The 16,580-nt window shown below is 34.2% G+C and overlaps 1 protein-coding gene and 1 long non-coding RNA gene across 3 annotated transcripts; both read right to left on the reverse strand.

Annotated features, from left to right (window-relative positions):
• Positions 1-6,087: 6,087 nt before the first annotated feature.
• Positions 6,088-7,062, reverse strand: LOC111412824. Of its 2 annotated transcripts, XR_002706114.1 has the most exons (3): positions 6,961-7,062; positions 6,536-6,598; positions 6,088-6,415 (listed from the first exon to the last, which is right to left on the reverse strand). It is a non-coding gene; the product is annotated as an uncharacterized LOC111412824 (long non-coding RNA). The 2 variants fall into 2 exon arrangements; XR_002706113.1 differs by having other exon boundaries at positions 6,088-6,598.
• Positions 7,063-15,575: 8,513 nt separating this feature from the next.
• LOC111412639 lies at positions 15,576-16,298 on the reverse strand. Its single transcript, XM_023043570.1, has one exon. It carries the CDS (start codon positions 16,296-16,298, stop codon positions 15,576-15,578), a length of 723 nt encoding a protein of 240 aa, XP_022899338.1.
• Between the last annotated feature and the right edge of the window lie 282 nt (positions 16,299-16,580).

The raw sequence follows: 16,580 nt of genomic DNA on the forward strand, positions 1-16,580 counted from the left end.
AGATGTATGTTATACATTTTTGGTCTTCCTATGTTTTTATGGGGTGAAGACCTAAAAATAGCTACTTATCTTATAAATAGAAGTCCATCCAGTGCTATTGATTTTTAAGTTCCTGAAAAATTGTGGTATGGAAATATACCTAACTATAAAAACTCAATTTTTTTTGCTGCACTACCTATTCACATCAAAGTGAAGGCGAACTTGAACCAATGTCCTTAAAATGTGTTTTTCTGGGCTATGGGGAGGAAACTAAAGGATACAAATTGTGGGTCAAATGTCAAAATGATTTTAAAGTAATTGTCAGTAGAAATGTCATTTTTAATAAAGGTGAGATGCCTTGCAAAGAGTTATGTGATGATAAAGTCTACAAAACTGCATCTATAAGGGAAAACATCTTAGAAAATCAAACTGTAAATGCTATTAATCAAGATTATCTAATTGAGGTGGAGCTAGAGATGGCAATTTGAACCATTAAAATCGAAAACCACTGTTAACCAAACCGAATGAGGCAAAAAAATTGAACCGATGGTACAATGGGGCGGATATGATATTTGATTTTAATGAACCGGTTCGTGACGGTGCTGGTATGGTGTTTATGCCATCGAACCGATTACCGACCGATTACCCGCTTAAAAAAAACCATTCTTTTATTAGGGATCACAATGTTTACTGAGGAGGAAGTTGATGAAGAGGTACATTTTTTTATTTAAATTTTAGTTAAAATCATTCTGGATTAGGTAGTATCGTTGTATTCTCTACTTACATTTCTTATTTATTATATAGGAATCAATTTTGAGTGTTGACCTATGCTAGTAAGAGTTGTGGGGAAGAATGCAGATTGAATATGAGTTAAGGTTGAAACTTTTGAATTATTGAGCATGAATCAAGTAACTACAATGCACAAGAATCAAGAATGAAGGAAAAGTTTAGTATTATTATATTCATAATATTGTTTGTTAAAATTGTAATTTGCAATTGGAATTTGGGATAATGTTTATATTTTTGTTTGAAATATTGTGTTTTTGTTTTCATTGACACTCTTTTCATAAATTGTTTTATATTAATTTGACGGATGGACCTATAAAAAATAATTTATTTTCATGGTTATTAACCGAACTGAATCGAGCTGAACCGAGACGAACTAAATCGAACTAAACCGATTTACGTGGTTATGATGCGGTTATGGTATGGCAAAAAATTTGATGATTCGATGATGGTTTTGGTTGAACTGAACTGAAACCAAACCATTGCCATCCCTAGGTGGAGCCCACTCAATCTGAAACAAATGAGGAACAAGATGAATCGGAAAATGAAAATAAAGCCATTAATCCCACTCTAGTTGATTATCAATTAACTAGAGATAGAGAAAGGACAACTATAATACCTTTTAACAGATTCAATAATGAAGAATTTGTAACTCTATTTTTTGCTCTTGATTCTTTAAATTCTTAACCTACTACTTATGATGGAGCTATTAAATGTCCTTACTCTAAACTTTGGAAAGAGGCCATGAATGAAGAATGGACTCTTTCATTAAAAATGGAACTTGGTTGATAAACCTAAGAATCATAAGATAATAGATTGTAAGTGGATTTTCAAAACTAAACAAAGAGATGCCAATTCAGAAAATAAGAGATATATGACCAGATTAGTGGCTAAGGAGTTTACTCAAAAAGAAGGGATAGATTATAATGATATATTTTCTACTGTTGCAAAATATACCTCAACCAGAATTTTGCTAGCTCCTATTGCCCATTTCAATTGGGAGTTGGAACAACTTGACATTAAAACAACCTTTCTAAATGGCGACCTTAATGAAATCATATATATGAAACAACCCACTAGGTTTGAGGTAAAATCTTAGACTGAAAAGGTTTGCCTGTTGAGAAAATCCCTCTATCGGTTGAAACAAGTCCCTTGGCAATGGTACATGAAGTTTGATTCCTATGTGCAGACTTTAAGTTTTGTAAAAAGCAATTATGACTCCTGTTTCTTTTATAAAGGTTCAGGAGGGTCTGAATCCATTTACTTGTTATTATATGTTGATCATATGTTGCTTGTCTGCCATAATAAATCTGAAATTGATATCATTAAGTCAAAATTAAAATCTGAATTTGAAATGAAAGATTTGGGATAAGCTAAAAGGATTTTTGGGATGAAGATAAAAAGAGATAGGGATAACTGTATATTGATGCTAAAATAAGGCTCTTATGTAAAGTAAATACTTGAAAAATTTTCTATGCTCGAGTGTAAACATATCACTTTACCCATTGCAAATCATTTTAAACTGTCAAATGAATATTCACCAAAAACAGATGATGAATTTTGGAGAATGAAGAATATTCCTTATGCTAATGCTGTGGATTCAATAACGTACCTTATGGTTTGTACTAAACCCGACTTAGTACATGGAATTAGTATTCTTAGTAGGTTTATGGCCAATCCAGGTGAAACAATCTGGCTGGCCATGAAATGATTATTGATATACTTAAAGGGTTCATTTGATATGGGTTTATTGTTAAAAAGAAGCAAGAAAGTAGTAAAATTGAAAGGTTACACTGACTCAGACTTTGCTGATGACTTAGATAGAAGGAGATCCACATCTACTTATATTTTTAGTCAGTGTGATGGTTGCATTAGTTGGAAGTCACAATTACAAAAATTGATTGCCTTGTCCTCTATTGAAGCTGAATATATAGCTGCATGTAATGCTGCAAAAGAAAGTATTTGGCTCAGAGGCTTATTAAATGAAATTGGATTCGTAAATGATTCTATCATATATTTAAGTAGAAATCCTGTGTACCATAATAGGACTAAACATATAGAAATAAAATATCACTTTGTGAGAAACATGGCAGAAAAAGGTTTGATCAGTTTAATTAAAATACCTATAGAATTTAAACCTTCAGATTTTGGGACTAATGTATTACCTTTGAATAAATTCAAAAATTGCTTGAAGATTGTTAATATCACTTGAGGTAGTGATAGTTAGAACTTCAAGTATATATTTTGGAATATGTACTAACTAAATTCTTTTTCTTTTCACTGGTATTTTAGAGCAAGTGAAACAATTGATATAGATGACTAGATCCATTAATAAATGCCAAGAAATAGTTCAACAAGGTGAAGGTTGTTAATTGTTTTGGGCTGTCTCACATTTCTTGACATACTTGGAACAATGTTAATTAAGTTGGATTGATCCGGGTTATAACATTTAATGAAATGCGCTTTAAGTGGTTATGCGACTTTGCCTCTTGAGGAATGAGTGTCAATTATTCACGTGGCTGATTTTCGTCTCTTGGATCATGACTCTTGACTTGACCAGATATTTAACTTGGTCTTTGCCTTTTGTCATTCCAGATGCTTCGAGACTGCTTCCTCCATCTTTTCCCTTTCTCCGAGTGATAGTTAGGGCTATTCTTTTTGTGAAATCTGTAATCGATCCTTTGTGATTTCTTCAATCTTGTCTTGCAAAATGAGTGTTTAGTACAGTCATTTTGAGATTGAGTGTAGTGTGATTAGGGGTTCAAAAGAGGCTAGAAAGTACTCAAAGAAACCATGGGTTTCTTCGTACATTTTGTAACTATTTCTGGGATTTTCTTAGTGGATCTAGAGTTATATCTGATTGCAAATGCTCAACGGGTGATTAGATCACAAGACTGAACATTTGGGCCTTTTTTAGGGCGAAACATAACTTGCGTTCTGATTTCTTTTAATTTTTCTGCAATTTCTTTGGGATTAAATCCATCAATCTATAAGATAAATCGTGTCTAGGCCTAACAATGATAAATGGAAGAAAGTCATGATCAAAGAAATTGAAGCTATTGAAAAGAATGATACCTAGGAGCTAGCCTAATGATCAAAACTCAATCGGAGTCAAATGAACAAGGAGGAAAAAATACAAATGGTAAAATCGAATGCTACATGGTAAAATTAGTAGCTAAATACTATAGTTAGAAGTATGGTGTCAACTATGATGAAGTAATTGTACCAGTAGCTTGTTTCGAAATAGTAAGACTTATTGTTTTCATGACGGCACAATATGATTGAAAGATTTACCAAACGGACGTCAAATTGGCATTTTCGAATGAATTTCTGCAAGAAGATGTATGCATACTACACCTCCTGTGCATGTTGTAAAAGGTACAAAGACAAGGTTTTGAAGTTGAAGAGAGCCTTGTATGATTTAAAGTAAACTCCAAAGGATTGGAAGTCAAAACTTAATAAATTTCTTCATGTGAATGGACTTATCAAATGTCGTTATGAGCATACTCTCTATCAGATGGTGAATGCTAATGATGATATGCTAATTGTTTACTTGTATTTGAATGATCTAATTTTACATTCAGTAATTTAAGATTATTTGATGAGTTCAAGAGAATTTTGGTGAAAGAACTCAAGATGAAAGACAACGAGTTAATGACTTATTATCTTGGCTTCAAAGTGAAATAAGCAAAAGATGGGATCTTTTCTCTCTCAAGAAGTTTATGCTAAGAAAATTCTTGAAATTTTCAAGATGGATGATTGAAAGCCAATTTGCACATCTGTTGATTACGAAATAAAATTATTGAAATTTATGAAGGAGAGAAAGTTAATTAGACTCTTTATAAGAGTATTGTTGGAAATTTGAGGTACTAATCATGTATGAGGCCTGATATTTTGTTTAGAATTGGTCTAGTTAGTGGATACATGTAGTCCCTACAATTACACATTTGAAGATTGTGAAAGAATTTTGTAATACATCAAATGGTACTATTTGCTATGGTTTATTTTATTTATGTACGAACGATTTCAAGCTTGGTGACAGAGAAATAGTGATAACATCAGAGTTTATGATGACTGAAAAAGTACGGGTTGTATGTGTTCTATATGGGAGTTATGATTTTACATGGTCATCAAAAAAGCAATTGATTGTTACACTTTCAAATTGTGAAGTGGAGTATGTTGCTGTTACATCTTGTATTTGTCAAGTATTTCTATCGATTAGTTTGTTAAAGAAAGTTAAATTGTAACAAAGTGATTCTACCGAAATTTTTACTGATAACAAAAATAAGAATACGTTAGAAAACATTCGATCCACCCTGTTAACGCATTTCATCGGCATTGTCATTAGCCAAAAATCCAGTTTTTCATGATCTAAGCAAGCACATTGGCATGAAATATCATTTTTTTCTCTAGACTTTGTAAACAAATAATATGTGAAATTGAAGTTCGTAAAGTCTCAAGATCAAATTATAGAAATTTTCACTAAGCCTTTGATGATTGATCATTTTTAAAGTTTCAAAATTTGCTCGGATTTACGATAAATGATGTTAAAGAGAGGGCATTGAAAATATAAACTTCATTTATTTAATCAAGTTCATCATTTATTTAGTCAAGTTCATTAATTTCTTTTGTAATTATTTATGAATACGGTAATGCTTTAGTTTATTCATGTACTTGGAAAATACATGAATTATATTGGAGATTAATTTGCAAATAATAACTATTACATGTATTAGATTAAATTCTTATTTTGTGAAGCATATAAAAGGTTAGTGATTGTACTTATTTTCGGTAAGTCATTTTTGGAGCTGTCAAGAAATAAAGTAAGAGTTACCTTGAATATTCTTCTCCTCTTTTAAAATTTGTTGTTCAATCTCTAAATTTCCAACACCAATCACTCCCTGGAAGATGATGTTTTTCTCATTTTCCAAAATGTTAAGCATGCCCTATTTGTTTCTTGTGCCTATAGAACTAGTCTTTTGACGAAATACATGGAAATGGCGGCGTTTTAAGTACAACAAAAACAGCCTTTTGCAACGTTCAAAAAAATGTTGGTGAAGATCTTTTGTAAAGTTTGGACGTATGCAGCAAACCTCAGTATTGCCGTAGAGCGAAAGGATACAACAACATTTAAAAAACGTTGCCAAAAGTGTTTTTTGGACATATGTTGTAAACCTCAATGTTGCTGTAGAGCGGAAGGATACAACAACATTTAAAAAACGTTGCCGAAAGTGTTTCACAACAACTTTTTTATTTTTTTATTTTTTTATACAGTAATTTATGTAAATTGACTTGCAAAATTGAAAATGACAAATTTTGAAATTGCACAAAAATTGATAATTTCATTACAAATTTTTGAATACATAATGTGAAGCATGACAATATTCACCTATACACTTGAATACATAATGTAAAAAATGAAAGCATGCTATTGAAAACATAATCAACTTCTCTTCATCTAATTCATATTGAAATTAATGATATTTCAGTATGTTCTTGTACCAAGTTTTAGTGTCATGTGCTCCTCACCCCAGCCCTCATTGCTCTCAACAATTGCAAGTCCCTTTTTATTTATTTATTTATTTTTTTAAATGCAGTAATCCAGTAGTAAGCCAAAAAATTAGTGACAATCGCCAAAGAATTGCAAGTCCTGCATTTGTAGAGTACAATCTTTAAAGAATTAGTAAGCCAAAGTAGATATGCAAAAAAAAAAAAAAAAAAAAGAGGATTATCATTTCTTCTTTGAGAGGAATAAAGAATGTGGTCGCACTTGTCATTCATCTTCTCCCTTCTTGCTTTGGACCTCGATGGAGCACAAGACTCAGCTCTAGCCCTATGAAGAACATAACAAGTTGAGATGAAACATAGTCTGATAGAACAAGGATTTTATAAACTGGATATATTGATTTAAACACAAAGTAACCCCATATCCATGGGGTAGTTTAATTTTTTCACACACAAATAACAGTTCCATTTTATGAATTGTCAGAATCTGCATTAGCCATGTTCATTTCATAAGATTGAGGCAGGTTCCCACCACCACCACCACCACCCACTCTCCCACACATACCAAAAAAAAAAATGCAGATTAAACGTAACTGTTCCTAAGTTTGGGGAATATTTGGTTCTAATGAACGCAATTCACCATCTTTACAAAAACTTTGGACCAATACAAAATATGTAATAGTTCTTTACCGCTTCTTTGAGCCAAGTTCCTCCTGGACATCTGAATACCCAAATGAGCAATCATTTTCAACGTTGTAAGGTTACAGAAAAGGAAAGGATAAGAAAAGTAATGAATTGACAAAATATTAAGTTAATGAGAATTGAGAAAGAAATGCATGGAGAGGAGCAGTTGTAAACACGGTGAATATATGACCTCTTTCAAAATTGGAAAAATACATCAGGAAGTTATGCAGGGACGTCAGAAAGACCCATTATTCACTCATCTGACAAGACTCAGGAACCCTCATTAGTGGAACTTCATCATAACCTATCTTCAAACAGGAAAGACTAAATCTTAATAAAAAAAAATACCATCTTGTTGGGAATTTACTTAAAATATGCGCAGCGAAATTTAACAAATTTCAATTCTCATTTAGGATTCAGCTTTGTATTTGAATAAAAACTGTGATAAGAAATATACCTTTTCTTGTAATTTGCAAATTCTTTCGCGTTATTCCTTTCCAGCAGCTTGAATTTGCCTCTCACAGCTGTCCAATTGTCCAGCCTCCAATGAAATCCACATAGAAAATAGACTGCAACTGCTAGGGTTTCTCTCTTGTGTCAGCAAGAATAATAATGAAAACCTTTTGAACCTCAAACCCTAGCTATGTATATATATAAACCCAAACGGATCTGGCTTGGTCCGGTCCAATATTTAATTAATCCAATTAATTAAACCCGGTCCGTGAATTAATTAATCCAATTAATAATTCAGGAATATAAATAACAAATTCAATTAATTAATTTATCCAACGATTGTTAAATTAACCAATTGACAATTTGCAATCTTCCAATTTTCTTTTGTGTGCGACCCATTAGGTTCCCGACGACGATACCTAACGTCGTGAAATATTATTTTGATCTAATCAAAATTGATAAATTAATACACCCTTTTAATTTATCGTCAATTCACACTCACCGTCCCTGATTGACATCTAGCAATGTGTCAGGGCAATACATGTGACGGGAAATGTCACGTGGTATGTCAAAACCAAATTCGTTCGTTTACCGTGAAACTATTATCCCTTCGTCAATACGATCCGATCAATTACGAGATATGAAATTGTGTCAATCTCGATTATTGATCATATCTTTCACTCCACTATTAAATCAATATAAATCGAAAACTCCTTTTCGACTTATGAGTATTCCTTGGCCAAGGATTTCATCATCGACTTAATTGAATGAAACGCAGATCATAATCTCCTACTATCTAAAAGTGACGAATCCTTTATTGATCAATCATAACCTTCATACGATTCTTGACGTACCCGAACGATGTCGTATTAGCGGCCCCTTTCAGAGCAACATCCAACACTGCCAAAGTATGGCCGTCCTCATATAAGGTACCATAACGACCTTAAGTCAAAGGACCAATTCCACTACCGAACGTTAAAGATTAGCCACTGACACTCAGATAGTTATCCATGTGGAATCTCTTAGCGGGTCTCCAATGTTTTGTTTTATAACAAAACATCCACGTGTTCATTTAAGTGTCACCACACTTTAGCTTGTGAGATCAGCTACTTACTTCACAAGTAAGAAATGCCACACGTGATGGTCTAACTGTATTAACGATATCCGTATCTCGTTATTACTTACGACCATAGTTTATTCAAGATCCAATTATATGTAATTTGTATCTCACAATCACAACTCCTTGTAATTAACAGATTATCTAAAAATCGGATCTTCGGATTCTATTATTTAATATTATTTATTACAAAATTAATTTAAATAAATAATAGATCTCGTCAAAATCAAATGCATTAAATATATTAAAAGCGTTTATAACCTAAATCGATTGGATTTAAGGCATAACACTTACCATCTAGCACCTCAATCTCAGTGCACGATCAAATGTAAGATTAATAGTTTCAAAACAATAAATAGCCCAAACTATAACCAAATCCGCATAATAGAAAAGAAGCGTCTGGCAATAAAAGTTAATGACCAAAAGAACTTTTCCAATGTGAGTAGAATGACTATGCTTTTCACAAGACAATAAACCAAGAAAACGCCTTTAATTTTATTAGAAAGCATAATCTTCTTCATTAAAATATAAGATTACCAGACTTTGAAAGGGTATCGCTATTTCCATCCACTTTTATATATACATCCACTTTTAAAAATAAATTTTTATTATAGTTTAAATCCTAAGTAAATTTACTTAAATAGACATAAATAGAATTAATGAAAATGCATAAACTCTAAATTGATCCACTAATTTTATTTCATTAAATTATCCTAAATCTTTTTTTATTCTTTTAAAATTTATGTTTAATTAGAATCCTTTATTATCCATTTAAAGAACATCATCTAAGCTCGTAAGAAGTCATGCTAAACCACCCCAGCAAGATGGTGGCTTCTACACTCTAAATCCAACAAAAAGGAATCTAAAGCTTGAATCTTTTAATAGACGTTCCATTAAATCAATCAAGTACTATGTTACTAGTCTATACGCAAATCTTTGACTCATCATTTTCCTAAAGAAAATAAATTCTAGCTAATGGCATATTTTTCAACAATCTCATAAAATACTGCTACAATACAGAGCAAATCAATAATAGAAGGAGGGATCTAAACAGAAGTTTTAAATTCATAAGGGGCACATTTCAATAAGAAATGGAAAGAAAATAATAGCAAAATCAGTACAAGATCATACTGGGGGAAAATATATTCAAACAAACAACATTATTTCAACGATTTTCAGCTATATTAAAGGGGGAAAAAGATATTATGATTGACTTTTAATTAACCCTTTGAGGGAAGATATTATGATTGAGTTTTAATTAGTCCTTTCTAACTTCCCCATTCTCTTCACAGGAATCAAAGACCTATACAAAACCTTGAGGTTAATTTTATTCAACTAATGGAAGGAAAATGAAAAAGAAATATAAAAGCTCAGATAGGTTAGCCTTCGATTTCAACTTGTAATTTCTGAATAGTAAAATATATGTGTCAAATGTACACAACTTATAATTTTGGAAAATTGCATTGGTACCACAAGATTTTAAACAAATTAACCTGAAAGATGAAAACTTAATGCAATGATATACCACAGATCAATCTCAAAAGTGGGAAAAAGAACATGAAATTCTTGAGCTGAATACACAACAGAGCATTAGATTCAAAAAACGAATGACTTGAGGCTAAAGGTGGCATGTCTTTAGCTGTGGCGGGAAAGATAATGACACTTCGCCCCTGATAAATACTTAATAGATAAATACGAAAAAATCTTTCAAGCAAAAAACCTGAAATATGAATAAAGCTAGGGAAGAGATGATTGAAGCAAACCAATCATAGTCCATACGCGATGAGTTCCAAATGTTACTCGGTATACTTTCTCTAGAGACAACCCTCCTCCTAATTTGGATGTTGATTTATGATGGTTTGCCTTTGATGAATTGAGTTGTATGAATAAGAATGATAAAATTTCTAAAAAAACATTGTTAACATGGTTAGTTGAATAATATATGTTAACTTAATGTTCAATAAGTTCAACTTTGTTATTATTTCATTCATTTGGTTTAAGAGTTTATGGTTTTGGGGATTGTGTTAATCTACAGTGTTAGGGATGTATTTAAAATGGGATGAATATAAAAAATTCACGTGGATATATAATATTTAAATGAATGAATTTAATAATGACAAGATTGTAATATAATGTGGATGCACATAGTATTTTTTTTTTTTTTAATTTTATTAGGGATGAACTTAGAGTGGGATGTACATATAAAAAATGTGGATGGAAATAGTGGTATCCTTTTGAGAAAAGGCAGCTATTGTAGTGTTAATTAGGTATAATAAAATTTTGAAAAGAAGCTTCAACAAATCAACTATCAAAGATATCGGGTACATGGACTGCCTGAGAGGAAAAAAAAATCATTTAAATTAGAACATATGAAATCTGATCTAGAGCAAACTGATTCTCCTCTTTTTCTGATTTATGATAAGCACATATCATTTTGATCTGGAACCTAAATAACAACCCAGAACATACCTAAATTTAGCATATAAATCTTTGTGTACCAGTAATTGCAATGGTAATAACAAAATCTTCATGAGGATAACTATCCAAAATTACAATACACGAAAATCCTTCAATACTAATATATGACATTGAAAACAACTTCCTCCATTCTCCCACATCAAATGAATGACGTAATCTAAATACAGCCCCAGACATAGAAAATATTTGCACTATCATACATAAATTTTATATTCATAGACGCATTAAACAGTAAGAGACTTCAACTGCTATTAGAGAATTATTTACTTTTAATTATTAGGTTAGAAGACCATTTCCAACTAATCAACTCCTGACACAAAATTCGTGGCTACAAAAGGACTAGATAAAATGGGAAAATTGGGGGAAAAGTGGAATAGATTACATAAACCCAAAAAATATGAAATTAAGGAAACAAAAAGGGAGGAGGGGGATGCACGAGTCCCTTAAAATCCGAAAACAGCTAAAATTTCATCACCAACTGCCAAATGATTGTAAGCACCACTAAAAATTACAAAAACAAAAAAGTACAATATTTTTCTTTTAGATCACTAGCTGAAAAGTCCAAAGTTTTATTAATTACAAGTAGTATAGAAAATTGAAAATAAAGCGGTGCAAAATCGAAATGAAGAAATTCCCAGACATTACCTGACAATGGATGAACCATTCAATGGTTGCACAGACCACGAAAATCCAGAATCTTGAGCAGAGAGATTCCCTTCAGGAACAGTGACATCCTCGACCACATAATCATCCAACCAATTCGTTTTTGGCACGAAAATCCAGAATCTTGAGCAGAGAGATTCCCTTCAGGAACAGTGACATCCTCGACCACATAATCATCCAACCAATTCGTTTTTGGGTTATACTGCTTGAACAGGCCCCTGTCCAAAGCGGCAGCAGCTGCCACATAGGCCTCTGTTTGGACGGGGTGTCCCCATAGCACGGTTCTTCGTTTTTTTCCGGGGAAACCATTTTCCAATTTGCCGCCGAAAAATGGAGTTTGCTGAAGTCGACACAAGTAAAAAGGGGAACTTTGCAAATCTATTTCACAAGGTTTGAAAAGGAAAAAGGGGAATCGGATGTTGAAGACTTAGACAGAATATTATGCAATATTTGGAGAATATCTCTTATTGAATTCAAAGAAGGCATTCGGCTAATATAGCCTTACAAACTGAAACAGGAAATAATAAAATAACAGCCCATGTTCTACACTCCTATGAACGTGGTATTCTAGTTGAATACTGAATCAAATAACAGAGCAAGACCCTAACAAATAGGGTTTATTAACAGAAGGATAAACAAACAACTAAAAGACTTTGACTTCTTCAACAATTTCCTTCCCTAAATTGATTTGTAGTCTGCAAACAATTTACCTCTGGTACTGCACATACACTGAGCTGCTCTCGAAGCCTCAAGAACACATCAAGCTTCAATGGCTTGGTCATAACATAAGCAACTTGATTCCCTGTAGCACAATGAACAAGTTCAAAAACTCTATCTTTAACAAGGTCACGAAGAAAATGGAACCTTATGTCAATATGTTTGTTCCTCCTATGTAGCATAGGGTTTTTTGACAATTTTATAGTAGAGCAATTATCACAGAACACTATAGTACTCCTGTTTTGAATGTGACCGAGCTTTTCCAGTACTTTCCTCATACAAATTCCCTGGCAAGCACACGAGGCAGCAGCTACTTACTCTACCTCAATGGTGGATAAAGTCACAATTGGTTGTTTCTTCATTGATCAAGCTACAACTCCAGTTCCAAGCTTGAAGACGTAACCAGTAGTGCTTCTTCGATAATCTAAGTCACCTGCATAGTCACTATCAATGTAACCCAGCAAAATCCCATCTTTACCCTTCTTGTAAACGATCCCCAAGTCCACATTGCCTTTCACATAGCAAAGCACTCTATTTGCTGCTTGTAAATGTAGTTCAGTGGGACTCCCCATGTATCTGCTAATTAAACCAACAACATGCATTAAGTTAGGCCTTGTTACAATTAGATACATAAGACTACTAGCTATTTGCTTGAAAGCAGTGGCATCAACTTTAGCTCCCATCTCATCCTTCATCAACTTAAATCCTGATACAATAGGGTTTTTGACTGAGTTGTTATTTGCCAGTCCAAACATTTCCAATACGTCTCAAGCATACTTCTTTTGACTGATGTAGATCCCATCTTCATTTTGTGAAACTTCAACTCCAAGGAAGTATCTAATCCTTCCAAGATCAGTCATTTCAAACTCGAGCATCATAGATTTTTTAAACTTCTCAAACATCTCCACATCATTACTAGTAAATATAAGATCGTCAACAAACAAACTAACAATAAGAAGTTTACCTCCTTTACAGGACTTGATAAATAGTGTATGCTCAAAATTGCACTTTTCGAACCTCCTTCACAAAATAAGACTCGATCCGACTGTACCAATCCCTTGGAGCCTGCTTAAGACCATAGAGCGCCTTCCTTAGCTTGTAGAGCTTGTCCTTCGAGCGCCTTCCTTAGCTTGTAGAGCTTGTCCTTCTCCCCTTTTCTTTCGTAACCTTGAGGTTGATCCACAAAAACTTCATTGGTCAATTCACCATGCAAGAAGCACTCTTCACATCTAGTTGGAAGATATTCCACCCCTTCTGAGCTGCAAGAGCAATCACCAATCTGATAATGTCCCATCTTGCAACTGGGGCAAACACCTCATTATAATCAATTCCACGCTCTTGTGCAGACCCTTTTGCCATGAGACGAGCTTTGCATTTGTCCACGGCTCTATGCTCGTTGAGCTTTGTTTTAAACACCCATTTCACACCAATTTTCTTGGCTCCAGCAGGTAGAGTGGTCAGCTCCTAAGTCCCTTTCCTTTCGATAGCTTCAATTTCCAAATCTATAGCTTCTTTCCACTTTGGACTTTTGGCAGCCTTCTAGAATGTAATAGGGTCGGTAGCAACAAACATGGCACCATCTTCTTCTTCAAACATACCTAAGTCTTCACCACTAACATAGTTTTCCAACCAAGTAGGCCGTTTTCTAGTCCTCCCCTCATCCGAGCTTGGTGAATTTTCATCAAGAGGCTTATGTGATGATGAGCTCACTCTACTTTCTTCTTCCTCAAGCTTACTGCCCTCGCCGTCATCATCATCTCTCCATTCTAAAACGTCAAGCCTTACTCTTTCTGCACTTCTTTCCCAATCTCAGCACTCATTTTCTTCAAAATCTACATCCCTGCTCACCACAATATGTTTAGCAACAGGGTCATAAAGCCTACAGGCCTTTGATTCTTCACCCTTTCCCAACAACACACACGAAAAACTCTTATCATCTAACTTTAACCTCTTGTTGTCGGGAACGTGTACATGTGCAACACATCTAAATACCCGAAAATAGTCAACTATAGGTTTGATACCACTCCAAGCTTCTTCTGGAGTCACATCCTTTAAGGCCAAGGTTGGGCTTTGATTCAACACATGCACACTCCACTTCTCAACTTCTGGCCAAAATATTTTAGGAACCTTCTTTTCAGACAACATACTTCGAAGCATATTCATTAAGTTCGATTCTTTTGCTCAACAACCCCGTTTTGCTGGGGTGTATAGGTTGCCGTCAACTGCCTTCTAATACCATTATTTTCACAGTAATGATTGAACTCAGAAGATGTAAATTCACCTCCCCTATCCGTGCGCAAGCATTTTATGAATTCACCAATTTCCTTCTCAACAAGTTGCTTGAAAATTTTAAACACACCAAATGCTTCTGACTTTTCACACAAGAAATAAATCCAAGTTTTTCTGCTAAAATCATCAATGAAGCTGATCAAAACTTTGCTGCTTGACATTGGTTTGATCGGTCCACAAATGTCAGCGTGGACTAGCTGCAGCCTTTGAGGAGCCCTCCATGAGCTTTTCCTTGGTATAGTCCCTCAGTGTTGTTTTCCCACTAGGCAGTTGGTGCATATTTCGCTCGGAGTCTTGCATAAAGGCATACCCTTCACCATTTTCTTATATTGCAACATTCTCAAGCTCTTAAAATTTAGGTGACCAAACCTACAGTGCCATAGGTGTGACACATCTTCTGAGGCTGTTAGAAGACAAGTAGAGACATAATGTAACGCAGTAGCTAGTAAGACGAACATTTTGTTTGTAGACATTGTACTCTGCATGATTAGACCTCTCCTTGGATGATACAACTTACACGTTCCTTTATGAATTAGGATGACAAGACTTTTTTCTTGAAGCTGTCTGATGCTAAGAAGGTTGTCCTTTAACTCTGGTATGTAGAACACTTCTGTAATCACTTGTGTAATCCCACCAACCTCCATCCTTATACTTTCTTTTCTAGTGGCTCCCATACTGCTGTCATTCCCAAGTTTTACAGAATGTTTGGAACTTTCATCAAGGAGTGAGAACCATTTCTTGTTCCAACTCATATGGTTACTACAACCAGAGTCGAGGAACCACACATCCTCCCTTCTCGAGTTTTTAAGTTCTATATACAACATTAACAACATCTCATCTTCCTCCCTCAACTCAACATAGTTTGCATTCCTTTCCCAGCTTGGACACTCGTATTGAAAGTGTCCTAGTTTGTGGCACTTGTAACATTCCACAATTTCTTTGTTGAAAGGTTGTCTTCCTCTGCCTCGGCCTCTTCCTCTGTAAGCTCCACATCCCTTCCTCTACCTCCAACTCTGTCCTCATATGAGACTTTGAGTACTCGTTTTTCACCACTTCTATGCCCATTCATCCTTTCCCCATACACTAGTAAGCTGCTTTGTAACTTATCAATTGCTAGAGTGTCCAAATCATTAGATTCTTCCACTAAACACATGATATAATCAAATTTCAAAGTCATAGACCTCAAAATTTTCTCAATAATAACAACTTGATCCATCTTCTCACCATGTATCTTTATCTTGTTAGCAATGGTATGAGTACGAGCAGAGTACTCGTCCATTCCTTCTCCTTCCTTTATCTGCAAGACCTCAAGCTCTCTTCTTAGGGCTTGCAATTGTGCTCGCTTCACTCTTATTGAACCCTGATATTTTTGCTTCATCAAGTCCCAAATTTGCTTTCCTATATCCTTGACAAGAATGGTCTCTATAATCTTCCGATCTATAGCCTGAAATAAATAATTCTTGACCTTCAAATCTTTCAACTTCTGATCCTCCATTAGCTTGCGTTGAGCCTCAATCAACACTGCTTTCTCTGGTGCCGCAACTATTCCATTCTCCACTAAACTCCCAATATTCCTTCGATCGAAGGAAGTTTTCCATAAACATTGACCAGTGATCATAATGGCCATCAAACTTAGGAATTACAGGTTGAAGAAAGTTATTTTCTGTAGCCATACTTGGATCACAGACACTCTTTCCTTTCTCTATCTCTTGGTCAGGCTCTTGTGATGAGTCTCTGATACCAAATATTTGTTGAAAACTTAAACTCTAGACATAATACCCTGCAATATTTGGAGAATAACTCTTATTGAATTCAAAGAAGGCTTTCGGCTAATATAGCCTTACAAACTAGAATAGGAAATAAGAAAATAACAGCCCACGTTCTACATTCCTATGAACGTGGTATTCTA

The sequence above is a fragment of the Olea europaea genome, chromosome 16, assembly GCF_002742605.1.
Source record: "Olea europaea var. sylvestris chromosome 16, O_europaea_v1, whole genome shotgun sequence".
NCBI lineage: Eukaryota > Viridiplantae > Streptophyta > Magnoliopsida > Lamiales > Oleaceae > Olea > Olea europaea.